The 16425-nt window shown below is 46.7% G+C and overlaps 1 protein-coding gene across 1 annotated transcript in view; it reads right to left on the minus strand.

Moving 5' to 3' along the window:
• LOC119452789 (uncharacterized) overlaps positions 1–16425 on the minus strand; it is a 96310-nt gene that overhangs the window by 19570 nt on the left and 60315 nt on the right. The window contains 5 exon segments of the mRNA XM_049667192.1: positions 316–412; positions 906–958; positions 5294–5390; positions 7101–7158; positions 9359–9441. Of these exon segments, the coding sequence (XP_049523149.1) occupies positions 316–412; positions 906–958; positions 5294–5390; positions 7101–7158; positions 9359–9441 (388 nt within the window).

Raw genomic sequence — 16425 nt, forward strand, 5'->3', positions numbered from 1 at the left:
GCCATAAGGAAGGTCGGGACAGCTAGCGCTTCGAGTGAATGAAATAATAGCATACTTGAGCATGTAAAACAATAAATAACAAGCTTACCGTGAACGTAGGATGAAATAAAGTTTACTCTAAGCAGTTTCCATAGTGCGTGGAATCTGCATAATTGATTTTCATGTTAGTAGTGGAACGCGTTCTGCGACGGTGTGTTAAAGCTTTCAGTGTACAATTGGGACCCGTATTCTTATAACGGGGCCTATTGACCGGCCATTTAAAAGCAGCCGGAAGACTAAAAAATTACAGCGTGACGGTTAAGCATTTCTACTCACTCCACGTCTTGTAAAATTGTTGAAATCCTTTATCTGGATCTTCTTGATTAGCTCGGGATCTTTGACAATAAGAAACGGATGAGCACCGCTGTAGAAGCTGCAAAAATCATGCCACAAAGCAATGTTACGTTCACTGAAGAAGACTTGCTGTATAAAGTATCCGGTTTAAATTATGCTTTCATGGATAGGTAGTAATGCTCCGGAAACTGGCAAATGTATATTTTATTCTTTAGGATATGTGAACACTTTTCCATGACAGGACATGTGTAAGTAGGCTCAGAAAAAATTAGGTGACGTGACGCCCATAGTGCACATGTGCTAGCAGACCAGTTCGAGTACCAACAGAGCCTGTAATTGGTAAGAAGTGCCGATGCATTGATTATGTACCGCAGGCTGTATTTGTATTTTTTCGGACGTCGCGCAATTTGGTTCGCCTAGAAAGCTAAAAAGTAAATTTAAACTACCGTCACTTAGCCAGGTAAAAGTATCGCCAGCTACACAGCTTTCCTTCAGCGTTACTATGTAGGTAGCACTGCTTTAGCTTACAATTCAATTGCATTTCAGAAATGAAGCAATAAAAAACAACGTACCCTACTATGTCCCCGTATTGGTTCAACCATTCTTTGTATTTGACCAGTGTTCCCTAAAAAAAAACAGAGCAATGAAAACAAACACGGCCTGTTTATTTCGCCACATGATAAAAATGAACCACTCTGCATATGGCGTTGTGTGAGGATAGTTTGTGTGAGGTGAGATGGAGGTATGCCATATCACATTTTTGTAGATTTTTTAAACAGGACAAACAGTGCCTTACACTCGAACTGTAGTGAATATTTGCCGGCTATAGAGAGAACACTAAGCTGACTTTGACAGATGGCTTGCAGCTCCACATCGGCGTTTGATTACTTCTAAAAACGTGTGTTCGGTGCAGAGATTTTTTTTATAAATGTATTAGTCATAGTCCTGTTAGCCTTGAAATTGATGGGGCTCCACTGTTGGTATTAACGAAATTTCTAATAGACTAGTGACCATTATGAAAAAAGTGAAGCTGCGTGTACTCCTAAAAATCGGGTAAATTCCTTATTGCACAGTTATAAGCCAGGAGAACTGAGTTGGATATGTCTCTACGCAAGCGGCAATATCATGATTCGATGCTGCGCACTGAATGAGCAGGGGCACGTTCTGGCCGCGCTCCCCGATTCCGCCAACTCTGCGCATGTGCGGCCGTTTCTTCTGCTGACACCCCATGACGGATTCAGAGGACAAGTGTGATTCGTGCTTGCAGCCGTTCTTCGGTCGACAACGATTTCTCCGTTGCTGTGGGCCTTGTGGCCGCCGGTTCCAATGCAAGTGCTTGAACAACGTTGACGAAGAGTACGAACTATACATGTCCACGGGATCTAGACCTTACAAGTGTTCCCAGTGTACTAGATGCAACGGGTGCGACAGCATAGGGCCCCAAAAGCCGGCTGTAAGTGCCTCGCTGAACCAGGACATTACCGCCTGTGATGGAGCCTGCGGCAAACTTCGTGTCGACGTCGTGCAGGCCCTGTGCGACAAAATCGCATCACTTACAAGTGTGGTTCTTTATCTGAAGAAGGACAACGACAACCTTCGCTTGCACCTGGCCCGGAGCACAGAGCTATTGCGCAAATGCGCGCAGCAGCAAGGTGATGGTAACTAGTGGCCTTCTTTGGCGCCTTCACCGACGTCCCTTTGTTTGGTCACACGTCACAAGCCAATCGGTCCTCTCTACCGGCTTCGCGTCGGCACGTGAACAACAGCCCAGCGTCAAATCGGCACTGGCTCCTGTGGGTCGGCCATCGCGGGAAGCAAATGTGGGTCCAGGCCTAAAACCAGCTGCGTTCCGGCCCAGGACGAGGGCGAAGCCGTCTCTAGTGGCAAGTACTTCCAGCACGCTGGTTTCTGTGCCGAGAAGGCGTTTGCTTTTCGCGTCGCGCTTGGCCCCTTCGGCAACTTGTGAGGAAATCTGTGCTACGCTGAAAAACGTTGTTGATCGAAGCGATGGTCGACTGCCAAAAGCTCAAAGCGAAGCACGAGAGCTAGGCTTCCTTCCGGGTCACAGTGAATGAAAACGTCTTCCAAAAAATCAACTCAGAAAACATTGGGACGAAGGGTTACCTATTCAGGCCTTTCTTTGGCAGGCATGGATATGGCATTCATGGACGCCAGCCATAAAAGAATGCAACTTCTTTTGTAACCTCATTAATGAAGTGCTCCGTTTTTTACCAAAATGTTCGTGGTATAGGCACGAATTCTTCCTGTTTTTATGAGAACGTGCTAGCCTGCTCATACCATGTTATATGCTTAACTGAAACTTGGCTTTGCAATGACTTACTGTCTATGAATTACTTTCCACCAGAATACACAGTTCATAGATGTGACCGTGTCTATGATGCGTGCGTTAAATACGGCGGCAGTGTGCTAATTGCCATGTGGAACAATCTTAGCGTTTTAAGGCGCGCGGACCTTGCAAATTGAGATTATACCAGAATCTGTGTCAGTTGAATTTTTCCTGTTAAATTCGACAAAATACTGTTGCTTTGCGCAGCCTACTTCCCTCCTGGCATAAGTATCGTGCAGTTTTCTGAGCCAATGAATGACTTAGTTGAAGTTATTGATGTAGCAAAATATGTCATCCTGATAGCTGGCCATTTCAATGTTCCGTCTATTGTTTGGGATTCCCCGCGCGCGACATCCGTATCTTTATCATCCCCCCGCTGTGATGCGCTGTTCTTCTTTATCGGATTTCTTGGGTTAACACAGTTTAACACGGTCCCAAACTCTGGTGGAAACGTTTTTGATCTGATTCTGGCTAACTTATGTTTTGCTGAGTTTTTTGTTGCTGTTATAGCGGGTGTACTTCCTGTTGACCATTAGCATGTTCCGCTCGTATTCGCAGTTTTTCTAGAGGCGATTCATCAGTTGAGCGAGCCTGTTCGCTCACTTGTTTTTCCGAACTGTGACTATCTAGGCTTTTACCAACATTTGAATGATGCCGACTGGTCTGAATTGTACCGTGCCACAGATGCCAGCAAAACAGTTAGCATGCTTACTGATAATATAAAATGTGCTTTGGAACCCTTCATTCCCTGCAAAGAGTTTCGCGCTGCGCGCTATCCTACGTGGTTTTCTAAGGAATTGCGCGGTTTACTTCGTAAAAAGCTAAGGTACGAAAGGAAGTTCACGAAAACAGAATCATCGGGGTGGCAGGAAAAATTTAGTCCGAACTAGTCCTTCCGCCTCATGGATTCCGCCGCCTTCGATGGCGGCGAAATGCGAAATACGTGCATGGGCTGCACGTTAAAGAACCCCAGGTCGTCAAAATTAATGCGGAGTCATCCCCCCCCCCCCTCCTACCGCGCGCCTCACCAACAAATCGTTGTCCTGGCACCTCGCCCGACCCCCCCCCCCCCAAAAAAAAAAAAAAAAAAAAACAGGAACAGAAAACATTCATGAGCCATTCCACTCTGTGAAGGTCGATGAGGAGTCCAGCTGTTTAGCGCACGACACATGGGTGGCATGGAATTGTGAACAAAGGCACGAGCAAATGTATTGTTTTGATCGGTTGTCATTGTCACGATAGGGTACGCACACAAATTCGCGTATCGCTTCTTTTATTAAATCTGTCCGTCACGTAAGACAATGAATGGCTCATACCCCCTGTGAACGCGGTCTCTCCATGACAACGACAGAAGAGAAGTTCTACGCTGGAATGATGAGCGGCCACGGAGGCAGATGGGGAAGAAGACGACGCACGAGCCATTGCTGATGACGATATTTTTTTCCGCGCGGACGCCATAAAAAAATCCCGCATCCTAGCCATAGACAGCTTCGGTGTAAAAAAAAAAAAAAAAAAAAAAAAGCGCCATCCTAGCGTGAAAGCGGCGATGGCGAATATGGGCATAGCCTACGGGATGGCGCTCTAGAGCCTAGAATATATCGACGGTGCCTATCCTACGTGGTTTGCAAACACATGGGCCGTATTCTGTAACGCTTCGGTTTTCGAAGAATTCGTTTTGCGAGCAGTGTTTCGTCGCCGCCTGGGTGACGCCGTCGCCTCTGGGCGTGCACGCATATTATGATGACGTCACGTACATGTCAATCATGTGGAAACCGAATCCGTCGTCTGGTACGAAGCGAAGCGCCTCGGTTCGGCGTTCAGAGCAAGAAGCATTCCTCATTTGCTATATTTACCCTTGGTTTGTGGCGTTCACACCAAGAATAAAGCCCGCGCGGCGATTGGGCTCTGTCCTTCCTTTCGTTCTCACTACGTCAGCGGACCGCCCAAATGTTTTGTCACCGCCAAAGTGAATTCTTCGGAAACCGAATTGTTACAGAATACGGCCTATGGCGTCGTTGTATATTCACGGAAGTAATCTAATAGCTTCATCGTTCTCGTCTTCAGCAACAGCCGCGTACTTGGTTCCCCGCAGTGTCCGTCGCGATGATATCAGTATCTCTTGCTATATTTCCAGCGTTCTCATATTTCAAATTAGGTCGAAGAAAGTTCAAGTAGTCAACCTCCATTCCCCTGTGGAAGTCCGGGCTGATCGTAACCATTCTAGATACTCAAATCAATCAACAGATTATTCTTTATTGGCCGGCCTGCCGGTCAGCTGAAATTTTTCAAATGTTGCATGGATTGTCATTTCATTTTTTTTTCTTTCAGTTCGTATGACGATATTTATATTTAAAAATTTTCTGAGGGGACCTAACTGTACTGGCACAGTTATCAAACATGTTACCTTCCATAAATAATTCTAGTTATTAACCTTTCTTGAACAACTTCCGCACAGCAAATACCTCAATGCTTCAAAGCTGTGCTGCCTCAGTATTATAATGTTAAAGAAAATTGTCACAGAACTGTTCATAATATTGTTTGTTTCTGGTATAAGAAAAAAAAATGAGCCGAACCGTATTTTTCATAATACCTTCTTTATGAGTCAAGCCTTACCTTGTGTATAATTTCAGAGAGGTTTCCTGAAAGAAAGCTTGGAGGAGGTCCCGGGATTCCCAGGTCTTTAAAAAATGACAGTCGTCTCTTGCGTTGTCTGGAAAGCACGTAACAACGTATGCTGTCGACAATACCATACTGAATATTTTTTTTTCATTTTGCTTGAAATTACTGCTTCGACCAGTAAGTAGTGAACTGAGCAACAAAGGCAGTAGTTCGATATTGACATAGTACTTGTTTATCTTTGACCAGTGACCGCTATTCACCGGCTAACAAATGTTAAACGTTATCGATCGGCGCAGGAAGAGCCTGCATTTATCGGAAGTTTCTCTAACGTTCTCGATGATTCTATGCATTGTCTGTTGTTACCGGCGCTTATGAAATCTGATTGTATGAGCGACGCAAATTATCTAGTACTTTCTGGAGGACACGCGGGCACCGGGGATTACTCTGAAACCTTCAATCACTCATGTATAGAAGCCGACGTGTTTCGCCGCTGTTCAGATTTCGAAGATCGCCGACTGTGTTCGCCGCTATCATTGTGCTTCGCGTGCAACTTGCTTTTGTGGGTACAGGTTCACCCAATAAAGAATCAGCTTCGTCAATAGCAGTTTTACGACTGTTGTCTTCACCGTCACTACTACGTGACATCCGGTGGAGGTGCTTTTGTGTTCATGCACCGGACGCCCCCGAAAACCCGTGATCCAAACCGGAGCCCCGAAGACTGTACCAACGTTGTCCTGGACCATCGAGCTAGCCTCAGGGTATGAAATTAGCCCCCGGAGTATGGACTTCTTCCCGAGAAGACCAGGAAGTGCACGGCCGCGACCACTTCAACAATGAAAGCGCCAGTTCCGCCTACACCGATCGTGTTACAGCACCCCAGGGAGCCACCGACGTTCCGCGGATCAACATTTGATGATTCGGAAAGCTGGATGGAGAAGTACGAAAGTGTAGCTCTATTTAAGAACTGGAACAACGACGACAAGCGGCGCCATGTCTTCTTCTCATTGGATGATGCCGCCAGGACGTGGTTCGAGAATCGGGAATCAACCTTGACAACATGGGACCTGTTCCGCCACGGCTGCCTGCAGACATTTACAAGCGTCGTGCGCAAGGAAACAGCCGAAGTTCTACTAGAAGCCCGGGTGCAACTGCCCATCGAGAACATCGCAATTTTCACGAAGGAGATGATTAGCCTGGTCAAGCACGCCGACCCCAACATACCAGAAGACAAAAAGTTCGCTTCTTGATGAGGGGTGTCAGGAAAGAGCGCTTCGCCGGATCTAAAGTAGACTTAGACATCTCAAGTAGACTTACACACACTCAAGGGAGTATAAAAACTGAATAATGTGAACCCCTATGAATTGAATTTAAAACTACACTAAGCGGATAGTTATTCGTCACATTGAACTTACCTTAAAGACCCTTTTGCTATTACACTTTCCTGCTGAAAAGTTGCAATACAGTTTTTCGGTTATGTGTACGGGATGCATCTAAGCTTGAATATGGAGTACTTTCCTGCTACCGCGGAGACATGCGATTGTCTAAGATATGCCAAAAGAACTTCTTCTTGGGCAAGTTGATTCTTAGATTTTCTAGGTATACTTGATTGTATTGTATTCTAGGTATTGACATACCAAATGCATTTCGTCAAAAGGGGACAGAAGAAAGAGGACAGGGCAGCGCCTCACTCTCTCTACTTTTTCTGACCCCTTTTCACGAAATCTATTTCGCCCCACAATCAAGTGTAGCAGGAAATTCTAAGATACGGTTCTGTTCAACGTTTCAGGACTCCCGTACTTACATAATGAACCATGCGGCAAGTGCGACGATGACGCTCAAAAGTAGGGCTTCAAGCATGGCTTGCGATGCCGACGTTCAGGCCAATTTCACAATGCACACGCTGAAACACACACGGCGAAACGGCGTTACGAGCAGCTTTCACGAACAGTTTGCGGTGTTGCTCTTTTCTTTTTTTTTTTTTTTAGCTGTTGCTATTGTTAGAGTCAATGTTGCATTATATCCCGACCTGGCAAGCTGTTCCTGCAAGCACTATTTGAGCCTGTCATTTGCGAAGTGATTGGTTCATTGGTGTGTAGCGAAAATTTTCACAAGGCAGCGGAAATGATGACGTAGTACAGTGGGTCCTTCTCTCTCATGTTGGTGCCTCTAGCGATAAGAGTTCTTCTTGCCAGATGTGTATATAGCCCGCAGTGTATTGTTTCGGATGAGGCGTGATTATTTACAGATGATAGATGAGAGTCTAGGAAAACAGTCCAGCACCGTTTTCGTTCTGCGCTCCACACAAGTGATCCATCGTCCTTCTCTTACTCATTTCGCCTCAACCAAGGCGTTACATTCCCAGTTTCGCAGACGAAGCCCACCATGGGAGTTGCGGCTGAGTGATAGTGTGATGTCGCTTGAGGCGGGTAACATGCGGAAGTTCAGTAGCGCTAGAGCGGCGTCCTGGTGACCTTACACGGGCGACCACATACGTTAAATCACTAATGCTGTCAATCAGTCTTGCGGAATGGGCGCCCCCATTCCATTCCAATTCCATTCCGGTGAATAAGAACTTGCCGCAATTCCATTCCTTTCAATACCTCGGAATGAAAAAACTTAGCCCATACTCCCTCCGGGAATGTACAGACAGTTAAATTTCATTCCGGTAATTCCTCAACGTAGGAAACGCATCTTGATAGTTTTATCGAGTTAACGATGAACGCACGATAAAGCTGATGTCATCAGACGCATTAGGAACTGCAAAAATGCGCAAAACACGTTACCAAGGTCGAGGGAAAGTAGCTTGGTGACATATGTCGTACAGTACAACCACCCTACAACTTCCTATAGGGGCAGTTCTCCCTCTACCTATAGTATTTGCATGCTCAGCATCTTTTAACGGCTTGTAATGTTTAAATATTGCTTAAGCTTAAATTTGTTAATGCTTTTAATGACGACATACGTAGCGTATTTTTATGCTGACAAAAGTAGTGTTCAGTAAGACCTTATATTATGTCATCGTCAAGAGCAGCCTTTCAATTAACAGGCACTAAGCTGCATTCAGCGATGAAGACCGTCATTATCTTCTTCTGGCTTGCCAGCCCTTTCTCTTGTTGCGTGTACTCACATTCGTGCTTTCTCTTTAGGTGCCGAATCAAATTAGATGAAACTCCGACTACAGCATGTATAGTTTCGAAGCAAAGCTTGCAGCGTGTAGCTTGTTTGTTTTCTTCACGGGTAATTTGAAAAAAAAAATTCCAATCTGGGGGGGAGGGGGGGGGGGGGGGGGCATGTGAACGCGGGAACCCCCCAGCGCTCCATTATCTCCCCAATGCTCTTTAAACTCGTCATGATAGATCTTGCCAAGGAGTTGCAGCAAGTAGACGGTGTCAACCACACCATCTACGCTGACGATATCACCATATGGGCCCATCAAGGCAGTGACGGCCAAATAGAAACGGCACTACAATCCGCCATTGAAGCAGTTGAGATCTATCTCCAAGGCACGGGGCTTCGCTGCTCTCCTGCGAAGTCCGAACTCCTCCTCTACAGGCCTACGCGCCGTGGCCGCCGTCCGAAACATTCCACCGCTAAACGCCAATACGAAGACATCGCGCTTCACCTCACGGATGGCAGCCCCATCCCCCTCGTCACCAATATCCGTGTGCTCGGCGTGCTTATAGAGGCGAACGGAGCGAATGGCATGGCCCTCGCAAAAATCCAGGTCAATGCATTCAACACCATGAGACTTTTGAAACGGATCTCCAACCGCCGTGGGGGTATGAAAGAGGAGAATCTCCTCCGATTAATCCAGTCATTCGTAATTTGCCACATTACCTACGTTGCTGCGTTTCTAAACTTGTACAAGGCTGAACAAAACAAACTGAACATCCCCCTACGCGGTATTTATAAACAAGCCCTCGGCCTCCCCGGTTACACCAGCACTGACATTTTCCTTCAACTAGGCGTCCATAACACACTGGACGAGCTCATCGAGGCCCAACGCCGCTCTCAGCTGGAGAGACTCACACTCACAGCGACGGACCGCCACATCCTCACCTCGCTCGGAATCACTTACCACCATCAACACGGTCATAAACACCAGATCCCCTCCACCATACGAGCCTGGATTCACGCCAACCCTATCCCCAGAAACATGCACCCCGAATACAACCACGCATGCCGCACAGCACGTGCCACGGCTCTCACCAAAGCCCTTGCTCGCAACGACGGTGTTAGTTTCGTCGACGCCGCCGAATATCCCCACGGTACCCGCTTTGCAGCCGTCACCACACGTGAAGGCTCTCTCCATCATGCGATCAGCCTAGTAACCCCACACGCTGAGGAAGCTGAAGAAGTGGCTATCGCGCTAGCCACACTAGACCCAACATGCCATACCATCGTCTCCGATTCCCGCTCCGCTGTTATCAACTACATCAACGGCCGTATCTCCCACCAAGCCTTGCGCATCTTGCAACAAGCACCCCGCTCAACCGACCATCAGGTTACACTCGTCTGGTTCCCAGCTCATGTAGGCACCGTCCACCCGCACTTCCCCAACCTCAACGAGGTCACCCACTCCCTAGCGCGAGGGCTCGTTAACCGCGCGGGAGACGGGACTCTGGCCCTACCGGTAGGGATCGCCTGACACGCTACAATGATGTAGTGCAATCCTTCTACTTCAGGCACGTCGAGGCAACACCTCGACGTCCCCAAGTGGGATGCCTAGGCCCAGCCACCACCTCTTGCTGGTTTTAATAAAGTTTATTCAGTCAGTCATGTGCTATGTTGGCAGCCTTACTGCCTGTGTGAGCCGCTGGGTGCAGGAGCCAATGTGGCAGTGCGTTATTTAAGCGTTTTATTGCGATAGCAATTATATGGACACTTCAACCGGATTTCTGTCGTCGCCGTGAGGTTCCCTATAGATAAAATCTTCGCCGTGCGCCGTATGCCCGAGCGGAAGCGTGCGGGGACGCGCGCTATCACGGAGAGCGAACGCACTCAATCACCCACGCGCAAGCAAGGAAGCGGGAAGCCAGCGCCGGAGGGAGCGCGGGGGGGGGGGGGCGCTTCTGACCTTTATGCGCCGTGCATTCGCCGCTCAGTTTCCGTTGAAGCGATAGACCGCACGTACCTTCGCCGCTGCGGCGTATGGGCTTGCTGCCAGCGTTTTGACAGTCGTTGTCTGCAGTCATTCAGTGTGATCTATTCATGTTTGTTTGTGCGCGCTCACACCACGCTTGTTCATTCAGTTAGTAATAGTCGGGCCACATTTTCCAACGCACGCTACACATGCAATGCTGCCCGGATCGGCAGTGCAGCACTACAGGTGTGTCCCTTCGCACGCACTGCCCACGGGAAGCGCTTCTCATCAACACCACCGTTTCACACGCGCCTTCTCGTGGTCATCGAGTCTCTCTTCATGTCGGTCTACTTACGCCGCAGCACACCTGCTTACTTAATCAGCTCATGTTTAGTACAATTCATATTGCTACCAAAGCCGCTCACCTTACTTCGTATGACATAGCTGTGTTGCGATCGCATTCATTGCTTCGCCCTTAGGGCGAAACTGTGACAATTTTTGACAGTCGTTGTCTGCGGTCATTCAGTGTGATCTATTCATGTTTGCTTGTGCACGCTGACACCACGATTGTTATTTCAGTTAGTAAGCCAATGTGTCCAAGTTTATGCACCCCATAAAACTACTATCCCTACTCCGAATAGCTCTCTACTAATTTGTTATCGCAATCGATGCTTTGCCTTTCGGGCGAAACTGCGACATTTTTTTATTGGCAATAGAAGGCTGGCAAGGAAGGGGTGGTTGCACAGAAAGCCGAGGGGATGCATCGAAGCATTGTCTAGTGTTCACAGTATGAGCGAATTACTAAATGAACCGTTGGGATTCTCTAGAAGCCAACAGGCGCCAGGGCGGCGGCGGCGCCACCCGGACCTCCAACCCCCAACCCCTCCCCTACCCTAGAACGAAGCTCCCCAGAACTGAGCGAACGTGGGCTTTCTTCGGCGCGAATCTTCGCGTCAGGCCTCGAGGAGGTGCCGCCGTGACCGCAGTTCCTTTGACTCTCCTTCTTCGGCAGGCTAGCCGAACCAATGCATTCAAAAGTTTATTGTCCCCCTCTCTCTCTGTATAGAGGAAGAGGGCGCACAGTTCATCACGTACGACTGTGTTCTGCCCTGACCTGCAGGCCTTTGTCGACAGTTTCGAGCAAAGGCGTTCGTTGTCTAGACTGGGGGGACAGTATTGCAGAAGGGTAGAGGGGGGGGGGGGGGGGGGGGATACGAGGTGAGACGGCGCGTAAACTGGTATGCGAAAGCTTGCAGTGAACACAAGCATCGCGCCAGCGTCCATACGCATCACAACTCAGTGGGCACGTGGACAACGGCGACAACACGGCTCATCTACCTCGCCTTTACCTTTCGCAGGTTTACGCCATGCTTGCCCTGTTCGGCGTTGTGCCCCTGCCGTACGTGTCGGCAAGTTCGAAACGTTTGCTTGAGCTTCGGATGCCACAATATTTTCGACAGAGCGATGACGGCATTTTGGACTTACCGCCCCTTGCACGCCAAGGCTTCGACCGTCAAACCACATCGCCAACGTCATCATTTCTTCAAAGTGATATAAACTGGCTCCGGCAGCAAGCCACTTTCAGTGGACACGTCTGAAACGGCGACAACATGGCTCATCTACCTCGCCTTTACCTTTCGCAGGTCTGTTCGCTTATTCTTTATCTGCTAGGAAAAGCGATGACCCTTTTCTTCTTTTGCTCCCGTGCCCACTGATGTGTTGTGATGTTGCCTGCGAGTGTTCTTCAGTGTTTTTCTTGCTGTTAACCTGCGGTGACGTTGAAACAAACCCGGGGCCTGGTACTAGCCACTATGCGCTGTTAGACCTTGATAAGCTGCGTGATGATCCTACCGAGCAGATGACCGTCCTCTTTCACCTGCTCAAAGATTTGCAAACGCGTGCAGTGCAGTTGGCAAAGGATGAAAGTTAGCTTGTTGCGGACGTTAAAGCCATTAAAGCTAGTCAAAAAAATATTGAAACAAAGATAGTTTCCATTGAAAAAAGGTTGGACACTCTCGAAGACAAAACTAAATCGCTTGATAATGTTCAAAGCAGGACGACAGACTCGATGACCAGTTTGACCACGAGGAACAACTCGGTAAATGTTCGGGCCGATGAATTAGAGGACAGATCACGGTGCCAAAACCTACTTTTTCGAGGCTTCCCTGATCCACGCGAAACATGGGCCGAGTCTGAGGCATGTGTAATTGACGCACTTGCTGGCGTGCTCGAAAGCCCATTAGATAACGTGGTCGAACGTGCTCATCGGTTAGGGCGCTTTGAACCTAACAAAGCCCAACCGATCATAGTTAAATTTTCAAATTACAAAATAAAAGAAACAGTGCTTTTCAGGCGTAGTAAGCTTAAAGAAAAAGGCATCATCGTCAGCAAGGATTTCTCACCCGCTTCGCGCATCATTAGAAGTAAATTAATTGAATTCGCTAAAAAGCAACCTGGAGCGCCACTTTTTCAGCTCCGTTACAAGAAGCTTCTGATTAGCAAAAAAGAATACGTGTACAATGCTACTGATGAAACTGTGGTAGAGCATGCGTAGAATGCAGTATCACAGAACCGTCATGCGACTAACACGCCACGTGCAAGGGAATAGGAAATCGAGAGGGGTGGCGGGCGCGATTCTTTTTCGCTTTATGTCTTCTTTTGTAACATACAGAGCATTAATAACAAACATGACCTTCTAAGTTCAGCTATCGATACCTGTAATGCTGACGTAATAGGCTGCGCCCACAAATAAATGACAGTGAACTGCTCTTGGAAAACTTCTCTCTTTGTCATGCTTTCCGCGCCACGCGGAAAGGCGACGGTGTTCTCTTAGGAATATCCGACATATTTCCGTCTCAGCGGATTCAAGTTTGTAGTGAACTTGATACTGTTTGGGTGTTTGTTGAAGTTAAAAAACCAAAACTAATTATCGGAGCTTGTTATCGCCCACCCGCATTTTCCGTCAGCTTTGTAAGCGAATTACATGATGTCACTAACTTGGTTTTGTCATGATATCCACACTTACCTTTGTTTCTGCTGGGTGATTATAAATATCCCTAATCTCACATGGGATTGCGATACACCCAACATGAATCCTTCGTCCACGCTTGCAAAAGAGTTTCTGGAAACGCGTACTTTTTTTTTTCTCAACTCGTCAAAGAGCCTACCAGGACAACACTTTCTACTGCCAATACCCTCGATCTAATACTCACCACCCTTCCCCATCTTTCTTCCGATATTGCTGTATTGCCGGGTTTGAGCGATCATTCCATCTTAACGTTTGAAATCAAATTATCGCGGCCTAAAGACAAAAAGAAAAGCGAAACTATTTGTGATTTCAAACATGCAAACTTTGACGCAATCAACAGGGAATCGGGCAGGTTTATCGACACGTTTGTGATCGACTTTGACAATCATAGCGTTTAAGACAACTTGTATTTATTTACGAACCAAGTTAAAGCTTTACTTGATAAATAAGTACCTACTCGCTCTATAATTTCAAACAAATTGGCGCCATGGTACAACAACCACATAAAACGTCTATCAAACAAAAACAAACGTGTCTACAGATCAGCCAAACGTTGTCCTTGTGACTATCATTGTAATGCGCATAGATTCGCTTCTGATGAATATGTATCTGCACTCCGTTGCGCAAAACAGCATTTTTTTTTTGGAAAGCACTCTCCCATCCATGCTCGCAACCGACACTAAAAAGTTCTGGTGCATCATAAATCCGAGGGACGATAACGTTATTAGCCTGGTGGATAATGCGGGAGACATTATACCCTCTCATCAATGCGCATCAGTGCTTAACGATGTTTTTCTAATTTTCCATCAGTGACAAGTGTTTCGCCACCGCTTACACACTGCCATTATTCAATTTCAATGTGTCCGATTATAGCAGACCCGTGTTGCGTAGAACATCTAATTATTAAATTGAAACTTTCTTCTTAACCTGGTTGTGACACGGTCAGCCCGAAGTTTTTGAAGAGCACGAGCCAGTATAGTGCTACTATACTAATGAAAATCTTTCAACAATCACTTGACACGGGTTCTATCCCTGCGGAATGGCAGATAGGAAAGGTAATTCCACTTCGTAAAACAGGTAGTAGGCAGTCTCCACTTAACTATCGTCCCATTTCGCTCACTAGTATTTCATGCAAATCTTATTTTTCAATCTTGCTAACTTTCTCGAATCTAATTCCTTCTTCTGCGATCTGCGATGTGGACAAAGTGCAACTAGTACCGGTAGCTTCGTATGCACTGTGCTTTCGACGTTTAGTTCGCGTTGAAGCGAGAGACAGCACGAAGGTTAATTCTCTCGCTTCTTCAGCCGCACCTTCTCACTCCAGCGTTTTGACAGAAAGCTTCCGCGGTCGTCGAGCGACATGTCTTCATGTTTACCTCTACACACGTTACACTGCGATTGTTAATTCCATTAGTAAGCGAATGTTGTAAGTTTATATGGCCCACAAAAGTACTATCCTTAATTCGTATAGTTGCCTACTAATTTGCCATCACAATCGATGATTCGCCTTTCCGGCGAAACTGCGACATTGTTATTGCTTCCCTTTCCTCGACCACTTTTTAGGGTAGCAGACCAAGTATTCTCAGCTGGTTGCGCTTCTTTCCCATCTTTCTTGCTCGACCTCTGAGTATTTCCACTAATATTTGCAAGGTGCTTGAAAAGTGCTTGTCCAGTGGACTATTGGACTGGAAAACAACCATGTGGTCTTGAAAGAAGGAGCAAGCCCTGATTATCTGGTAAACTTCGAAGGCCATGAATGTATGTCATCTGGGCTCACATACGATGTCATTTCCGACTGTGAATAAACTGCATTTACCGGATGAGCCTGAAATGATCGCAGCAACACGGTGCCGCTTGTTCAGTCAAGCTAATCAGCCACATTTCATTGCAATATGTGGTAATTACTGTGCGCCATGTGCATTTCGTGCCCGGGTGTCTTCAGGTGACATTAAATTGCTTATTATAAGAAGCCTTTAGGCCAGCGTGCCTTCGTATGGAAACATAAGTTACTTTTGAACGTTACGAACAGTAGCGACAAGATAAATGAATTCCGCATGGCCCTGAATGTGAACCTAACCCTCCGCTAAAATTATAACGTAATAAGAAGGTTTAACTCTGGGCCAACTCCGATGCCCCCTATACAAATATGTGTAAAGCGCAAAAAAATGCGTTTCTGAGATAGCTCCTCGGTCGTTTTTAATGAAATTGGTTGCCTTTGAGAGAGAAAGGTAATTTGTAGTGAAGCAACGTTTATTTTATGGAAACACTCGGACATTAGATAAAGGAGTTCCGTTACAGGCATTGCATTAATCCGTTCATAAATGTGTGTGCTATGATGATGACAAGGTAAATTAAGAATAATGCTTAACATTTTCTTCTGCAAGGTGAGGAGCTTCACAGTGAAACTGGTAGTGCCACTAGGGACACTAGAAAGGGTTTTAGTGGTGTGCTGCATGAAGAAGACAATTGTGTTTGTATTTGGAGGAAATAGGGGAAATATTACGAGCGATGTGCTAGAACATTTTGAAGTCTGTGTGGTAGTAGGAACAAAATAAAAATGAGGAGTGCCTTTAAAAGTGGCACATGAAACACTTAAATGTTTCTACGCTGCACTGGAAAAAGCGATGCTTGCAGCAACTTTATATTTCAAGGGTATTGGGGCCATGTTATTAGTGATGTGCATTGAAAGTTAGAAATGTGTGAGGGTATAATTATGTGCTCTTAAAATAAATGCTGAAAGCTTTTCTTAGTTATGTGTCATATGATGCGCGTGGTAGGTTTCACTGGTCTCCTTTGTGAACTAACCGGTGTTGCAGTTATGCGACAGTCTTCCTCCCCCTGAGGATGTTATAAAAAGGACACCTTATCACGTGCAAACGCCAACAACCGCACAAAAACAGGAACAACTAATGTGAGTCTTTTAACGTAGCTTTTACCTGCATGGGGGAACAGTCCAATACCACGGGGACTATGTCCTCATCCACCGCTCAACATGCACATGACATGCAGCATGGA

This window comes from Dermacentor silvarum, chromosome 5 (assembly GCF_013339745.2).
Source record: "Dermacentor silvarum isolate Dsil-2018 chromosome 5, BIME_Dsil_1.4, whole genome shotgun sequence".
Classification (NCBI taxonomy): Eukaryota; Metazoa; Arthropoda; class Arachnida; order Ixodida; family Ixodidae; genus Dermacentor; species Dermacentor silvarum.